Consider the following 8697-nt stretch of genomic DNA (forward strand, 5'->3'; position numbering starts at 1 on the left):
AGCAAACATTTAGGATGTCATCCTTAATTGGTCAAGTAATTATTTTATAAAAAAAATAATTCCTTTACCTTTCATTCTATTGTTCTGTAAAATCTTAGATATCTCTTTTCTATATTGTCCATATTGATGTCCAAGGTTATACACATCATAATCAACATGTACATAGTTTCCATATATCTTCCCTCTCAAGAATAACATTGTATAAACAAGTTGCATATTACATTGTTGTAAACCATTTTCACACTTAGACAATTTTCTAAGTACCAAAAAGTTAAGTATCTTTATTTTTGAGGTTTTCTACAAGCATGTATATCATGTGTTTCCATTAATAACAACATTTACATATTTGCATATAGCCAATTGTCAACATGATGAACTAGGAGTGGAGGAGATAAAATGATTTATTTATTAAAAGTTATAGTCAATATTTCATAACTATATTATAAGTAATTACACTAACAATAATATAGGGCAAGAAGGAAAAAATAACAAAGCAGAATAAACAATTCAAAAATAGTAAATAACAAAATGCTCAAAGGAGAGGATGGACCTTGTTAGAATGTTCATAATAACTAAGAGTGGAGGAGGGCTGAATTAGTTATTCAAGGTTCATAAGTACCATTTGAACAATCAAACATTGAACCTTTTTTTTCTTCTTATCCTACAGTAACTCGGTCTCTATAGTAAACTTGGTAACAAAATTAACTAGGAGTTCACTATCCTAAGATAACAAACTTTGTTGAATATAAACATGTAAATGTGAAATACCATAGAACATTCAACACAAGTTTGATACTAGGATTTAACGTGGAAACCCAATTTGGGAAAAACCACCAGCAACATGCCACCATGTTTTCACTCTTTTGAAGTGAGCTCTGTTAGGAGCCAACCTTGTTAAAGGTTACAATACACACTGTTAGAAATGACCTGGTTAGAGGATTTAATCACTGTGTTAGGAGTGGCCTTATTAGAGGACTTTGATCATTCCATTAGAATCTCACCTTGCTAAAGGATTTACATAGACTATTAAGTCCTTCAATGATTGTTAGGTCAACCTTTGATTAAAAGAATTTCAATACAAACTATTTAGAATGATTAGAAAGAAAAAAATACGGTTTGATCTATATGATTACAACTTACTTTATAGTTTTAGATCTTTGTTTAGTTTATGTTTTGATTCCTTGATAAGCCTTCCTTTTCACCTTCATGTCCTTACTGGGCAATCCTTCAAGCATTCAATCTTCTCTTCACAATAAAGTTAAGCATTTTGCTTAGATTCACTTATCAACCTCAATAGCTTTGTTCCCTCTTACTGGAAACATGTACAAACTCTTTGTTTTATTCTCTTCTTTGCATATCTCATTCACACTCATATCACCCCCTTCATGCACTTCATTCAAAGTTTGGCTCTACACCTCCTTCAATAGGTAATTTTGGTCTTTTGTCATTTTCACAATCATCGTAGATCTTAGGGTTCGTGATTTGATTCATCAGGTTCATTGTATCTATTCATCTTCCTTCTTTTCTAAAAATTCTATCAAATTTGCTCATTAGGTATCTTACCTAATCCTCCTCTTGGATTAAAAGATCCAAGACATTAATCTTTATCTTCAACACGGCTTCCATATCCCAAGAAATCAACTAAGTCGACTAGAAATCATGATTTTTCATACACATTCAAAATACTATTGCTTGACCATTACTAAGTTTTGACACTCGGTCATCACTAAATTTCTTGGTCATTGTAGAACTTCTAGCTCAACATCATCTTGTTTTCTTGGTTGATACTAATGCTCGGTCAACATTGAATTTTCTTGGCACTTACTTTGCCTGGTTGACACTAGCATCACTCAGCATGAACTTCAAAGTTCCTTGATCTTTTACTCTATTGCTTGGTCAAGCTTTACATAAGTAATATATATTGACTTGTACTATAAAGAATTGAACATCACCATAATTTAAATAATCACTTCATTTTTTCAAAGTCTAACTAATCAAATTTTCATTGTAGATTCCTTTTCATAACTCAACCTTTCCTCTAGGTGCTATTGTTATGAGCAACTTCTCAAATCCTCTTCATCAATCAAATACATATGACATTTAGATTAGATAGAAAAATGTCTTGTCAGTAGATTTGACATAAATGACAATACAACAATTCTTCCAATAGTAGTTTCCAATAGACCTAACACTACTCTATTAAATAATTTCTCATGTATTCGTTGAAAAAATGTCAAAGCTTTTTAACAAGTAATAAATTTGTGTTTTGGACATCTAGATATAACCAAAGATCGAATCCAACACAATCATGATTTTAATAATCTAATCAAATTAAAATTTCCCATGTCCTTTCTTTTTTCCTTGTTTTAGGTTGAGTATTACTTATGGGTTATAAGTATAACACAATTAGATAATGAACTTATATAAATAGCCTTACAAAATCTAAGAAATACATTTCATTCAATTACTAGTATTAAACATTGTGTATGAAAAATGTGGACAAATAGAAAACACATTTCTATGAATCCTTACACTCAAGATCAATCAATAAAACTCCATGAAAATGCAAGTTCTTAAGAATTGACTCATACATTCCTATCGTCAATGTGCAAAAGTTTGTAGAGAGGTGGCTCTCATATGTAAATAGGTCTTGGTCTTTGCAAGTACATTGAATGAACAAAAGATTCAAATGGACATGAACATGCAAGATATCTCCAAGAATTAAAGAAAGCTTCAAACTTGCAAGTATAGTAGTAGCATCAAGTGTGTATGAAAAGTATGATCAATCACAAGAATGCTTCAAGTGCTCAAGGAAATCGCATGAAAGCTCCAAAAACCTATAGCATAATGGTGATAATAAAATTGCATCGTGAAGAATGAAGGAAGGAGGTCTCCTTATATACCAAAGCCAAGAGACATGAGGAAATTGAAGGGATTGGAAATTAAATGAAAGGGCGTGACCCAAATAAAAGAATGTGCAATTAGCATTTAATTAGTGATGTGGAGTGTAAAACTCCATAAAAATTATAAGATGAGAGGTATTTTAAAAATAAAATAATCCCTTTTCTTATAAAGCGTGTGACATTTATTTAATTTATTTCTTTTAAAATAATAAATGTTGCACATGAAATAATATGGAGAGGGGTTTTATTTAATTAAAAGGGAGAAAATTCCTTTAATTAAATAATGTCAAAAATTAACATGATTTTTTATTTTTATATTTAAAATTATTTAAATAAATTAATTCCAATTTAATGAAGACAAGAAAATTGATGTAAAATAATAATGATTAATTAAATAATTCCAATAATTCAAATAATTTAATTTGATCAAAGGGAATGATGATGTAAATATTGATTCAAGCTCCCACACATAATCAAGGTGACCATTTTTAAGTGCTTACAAACATCAAAACTAAGTTACAACTATAACTAAAACACTTATTTACTCAAACATGTAGTCCACATTTTTTTCAAATAATACATGTTACTCTCTCCTAACATTATACCTCCCTTTGATACAAATATTAATTAAATATTCCACATTTCCACTTGATTATTTTTATTATTAGAATATTAGAATTTCTCCTTATTCTGAACCCATTGAGCCACCACTTATAAAAAAGCTCAATATTGTCGGAATATATATTTATTCTGGTCCCTTGAAACCTCCATTTATATGGTCATTTTCTTGAATGAACTCAAGTTGCATGATAGATGCAAACATTAAAAAATTGGTCGGATTCGTTTGCAACTATGCCTTCTAAACCAATTTGACCTCCGGGTAAATCAGAAAGGATTCATTCCCGAATATATCTCTTCTCCTGATCAATCAAAAAAAGTTGACTGCGGATCCTGGATTATTTCAGCTTTAAACCGCCCCACGTCTCTCTTCACCTCGGCCGCCCCCGGCCGCCCCTTAACAGAACAAACACAATTTTAGTTGCACACCTTTTATGGCCATGCATAATTCCACATCTCTTATGATTTAGCAGTTATAAAATATGATTAGATTTAAACCCCAGAATTTTGCTTCGATGAATTTGGCAAGAATCTTATAAAGAGCATTGATAAACTGCTTCGGGCATGGACTGCAGTGCATATCATTGGCAAAAATGGCGATCCTGAGGCTTGGTCCGCAATTGGCTATCGAAATTTCATGTAGTTCTGCGCAAAGTAGGAGTATTTCCAATTCAAAACACAGTTTTATGCCATTTTTCCCTGAAAGTAACGATACCCATTTGGGACTTCGAAGGAAAATCGGGTCAAGCATTGGATTAAATGGAGAAAGGACATATTGGAAACCTATACGCCAAAAAACCCCGCCATCAATGGCCATGGTACTGAGAACAGAGAAAGAGAGAAGCCATGATAAGGATGAAGAAGGTTATATTGAAGGAAGAGATGAACTGTGGCTTGAGATGAGGAGGGAGGCCGCGAGAGACGCAGAGACGGAACCCTCATTGGCGAGTTTTTTGTATTCCACCGTACTTGCCCACAGGTCCCTTGAAAGGGCCCTGGCTTTCCATCTGGGTAATAAGCTTTCCAACTCCACTCTTTTGAACTCGCAATTATATAATCTGATTGCAGATACGTTCATGGAAGATGCCTACATAAGGAGCTGCATTAGGGCAGACATATGGGCTTTTAGGGAGAGAGATGCTGCGTGTGTTTCATTGATCCAGTGCATGCTTAACTTCAAGGGTTTTTTGGCATGCCAGGCTCATAGAGTAGCGCATAGGCTATGGAACCAGGGAAGGGTTTCATTGGCTCTTGCAATACAGAGCAGAGTTTCTGAGGTGTTTTCCGTGGATATACACCCTGCTGCAAGAATTGGAAAGGGAGTTTTCTTCGACCATGCGACGGGGCTTGTGGTGGGAGAGACTGCAACAATAGGCAACAATGTATCTATTCTGCATCATGTCACACTTGGGGGCACTGGGAAGTATGGAGGCGATAGGCATCCTAAGATTGGGGACGGGGTGCTCATTGGGGCAGGGGCTACTATTTTGGGGAATATTAAGATTGGCGAGGGAGCTAAGATTGGAGCAGGTTCCGTTGTGCTGATTGATGTGCCTAGCTTTACAACGGCTGTTGGAAACCCCGCTAGATTGGTGGGTAACAAGAAGGGGTCAGGTATGCCTAAGGAGGTCCCCAGCAAGACCATGGATCACACTTCTTTCATCAGTGAGTGGTCTGACTATGTAATCTGATGTTGATGTGCATGGAATGATATGTTTTCCCCTTATTTTAATAGGAATTTGTGGTTGTGTTCCTTGCACAATAGCAAATATCGAGTCGTGCAAGAGCACTGATTAGTCTCTATCAGTGAGCGTTGTATTCGTTTACATTGATTGGGATTTGTAGAGTATCATATTGATTTGCCTTATTTTTATAGCAGATTACTGGTTCTCGTCCTTGTCAAGTTGCAAAGCTCACTCCCTTTTATGCTCTGAGCGATCCCTAGCAAGACCATGGATCATAATTCCTTTATGATTGACTGGTCTGGCTATGTGATTTGGACGCATTTATTATGACATTGACTTGTATTACATAATATGAAATTGAGAACACGAAGATTTTCACAATTCATATTAAAGTTTTAAACCATCATTTATGTTTCTGTATTTGATTGTGTGGTTATTTTTGTATCAATGTGTGTGGTTATTTTTGCACCAATATTTCGGATCATACTCTGCAATCCATCATCAGAATAAGAGAAAGACAGCATAACAATAAAGTGAAATTGTCTATATGAAAGGAGCGAGATTAGAATCTATTACCTTTCTCTTCCTACTCTTATCCTACTCTTATCCTGACGATGGATCACAGAGTGTGATCTGAGATGTTGATACAAAAATAACCACAATCGAACCCAGAAGCATAAATGATAGTTTAATATGAAAGTACTCAGGCTTCTGGCTTCTGCCTTCTGCCTCTTTGTTGCTGCAGTTTTCACAAAGCATAAATATCTAGCATGCAACTCATAACTTTGCACTTTTGTATCTGAGATTTTACCCAAAGATCAAACTGGATTTATTTGCTATGGGAGTATCCACGCTTATGCTGTTCACTAAATGTGACTTAACTTGATAACATTGAGCCTGTCAGAGATTTGTGAGATATGCATAGAGACGAATACATTGGTGTACAGTTATTTTCAGGTTTTACATGAATACAGTATAGTACCTCAAGAAGAGCTTGGTATCATAGTCCAACCTCTTCCTACCCAAGTAAAATTAAATGCCACGGTTTCTCATGATCAACATCTGTATTATCTTTTCCATGCAGAGAGAGCTTGGCATGAGTAAGTCTTCATAATCTAAAAACATCTGAAAGGCTGTGGTAAGAGACTTCTAATTCCTTGTATAGCTTTGGTAACTTCTACTCGAAGCTATTCCTATGTGCTTATTCTTGGGTTGCTTGGACTAAAAATGTTAAAAAATGATATCTATGGACGCACCAATTTATGAAGATAATCTTGTTTCTTATTTTATTTCTATGCACAAATTGAATTATGGCATGCCATCTTTTTATCGATTGTGCTTTGAGCTCTGCAAGAAACTATCTCCAACAATTGGATATGTGGCAAGATTAGTCTCTTAATTGATGCCACGATTACTACGCAATGGTTAAATGATCTTGGAGATCATCCACACTCCACAGTTTTGTAATGTTTTTGGAAGTCCCAGGTGCTCTGAAGTCAAGATGTCCAATTCCTAAGTCACCAAAACACTAACCATTGGTCACGATAGTGAATTTGAATTCTTAATTTAGTCAAGGAAAATCATGCATATTCGTATGGATAACTGAGCCATAAAACATTTGACTGCATTATGAGAAAAATCTTTATTGCAAGGACAATTATGCATGTAGCATCTGTAATGTTACTGGAAACAACACTCTAATGGATGGCTGTGTTTAGAAAGTGATTTTTAAAATCCACATGTTTCAGACCCGACCTCAATATAGCATTCTATTTTCAACTCTACTAAGCAATTACACATCTGACTAAGAAAATGCAGAAGATCTGCTTTAAAAAAATCAAAACTCAATGTATAATTGCAGATCAAATGAGAGGCCTACAATTTTACATATTTGTCCATGCTGGACAACTGAACCTTTTTGTTCTTTATTAGGGGAGAGGATTCAGTAGTTGAGCACCCTAACTTCACGCATCTCAAAATCGTATGTGGAAATTTCAAATCACTTCCATTTTTTTACAACAGCTTACTTGGCAGGTCCCTTGCTTATAACTAAGGTTTTAGAGCCACATCATCAAATATGATGCCACATCAGCATGCTTTTTGCCAAGGTGTCCAAAATAGCCTCCAAAAAAGTGAGACCAATCGTAGTGCATTAGAGACCCCATACTTGTGCAGCTGATGTCGCATCACACTATTGGTTGTTTTTTGGGAAAAGGGACACATTTCATTCAATTATGGGTAGTCTCATTAACAAGAACAAATTTAAAGTCGCAACTATTGGTACAATCTTGTCAAAAATATTGGATATTAAATCAGCAAGTATGGGTATTTAGTTAACAACTCCTATAACAATCATTGGAACATGCTCAGGGATTGGATCCTCTCCCCTATGCTAGTGTTTTCCCTGTAGAACGGTTTTGTTTTTTCTATGGAAAGAGTTAAAACTTGTCCAGCTTTCTGATCAAAATTTTGAATGCTTTTCGTATCATTCCTTGGGATTTGCCAATCTTGAAGAAATGAGAGAGTTGAAATATGGATCAATGAGTTTAATTAAAAACTCTATACAGTGGAATAGCAATATCACAATGAAGGAGTTGTTAATCTGTTTTTTTAAATTTTATTGACTGAAGCAAATTTGGAACCATTTTTGTCAAATTGACCTTCAAATAAAGCCTGCCAAGTGATGCATTTGACATGGTTTTTCTGACGAAACCAGAATAGTTTTAAGCTTCATAGTTCCCATACAGGATGCTAATAGAAGGCAGTGGCAGATAGTGGGTTCTTCATTAATAGAAATTAATAGAGAAGTTGAAGCCATAGAACCTATAATAGTCCACCCTTTATTTGCTCCATTCTGCTCTATAGCACCTTGCATTGAAACCCACGAGAGGACATCAATTTCAATCTGTAATTCAAGTTACAAAATAGTGACAATTCTGACTGCATTTAGATGATCGAATAAGTTTTTAGTTCAAATCCAAATCATTCTGATTTCTTTTACCGGGTCGGAAATTTATGAAATACAGTGGTATATCTACAGTATTAATCAAAACAAAAATGATGCATCAGGGGTAGGAAGCCAAGTTAACGGCAACTTTTCCCTTGCAGCAAGTCTTCAGAGCAGCACTCTAAAGAATCCATGATGGGTTCTATTATGCAATTACAAACCAAAATTGAGAACAACTTCAAGACCGAAATTATGAAAAAAATTGCATTGAATAGCTACATTTACTTGGCTACAACAACTGAAATTTGGATCTGTTGATATAAATGTTCTTATTTCTGATTACTGAAATCAGTACCAAAATCTGGAAAGTCTCTCTTCTCTATGCTTTTTGAATCTCGGAAAGATAATCCAGGTGGGAAAAATGCCAAATTTATATTGCATGGAAGAATAAACTTTACAATTTTACATCAGATCTAATGGGGGATTCAGAGAAATTATTACCTTATAAATTGAACAAATGTTAGATCCAAGCATATACAGCTCT

General features: G+C 34.6%; 1 protein-coding gene across 1 annotated transcript; it reads left to right on the forward strand.

Annotated features, from left to right (window-relative positions):
* The first annotated feature begins 3683 nt into the window (after nt 1–3683).
* Nucleotides 3684–5609, forward strand: LOC149564996 (serine acetyltransferase 5-like). Its single transcript, XM_089818520.1, has one exon. It carries the CDS (start codon nt 4115–4117, stop codon nt 5210–5212), a length of 1098 nt encoding a protein of 365 aa, XP_089674646.1. The 5' UTR covers nt 3684–4114; the 3' UTR covers nt 5213–5609.
* Nucleotides 5610–8697: the final 3088 nt, after the last annotated feature.

The sequence above is a fragment of the Cupressus sempervirens genome, chromosome 3 (assembly GCF_028749045.1).
Source record: "Cupressus sempervirens isolate cs-2001-9-10 chromosome 3, ASM2874904v1, whole genome shotgun sequence".
NCBI classification, from domain to species: Eukaryota; Viridiplantae; Streptophyta; class Pinopsida; order Cupressales; family Cupressaceae; genus Cupressus; species Cupressus sempervirens.

Coding starts and splice junctions, on each gene's coding strand:
- LOC149564996 (XM_089818520.1), top strand. CDS start 4,115: ATGGCGATCCTGAGGCTTGGTCCGCAATTGGCTATCGAAATTTCATGT.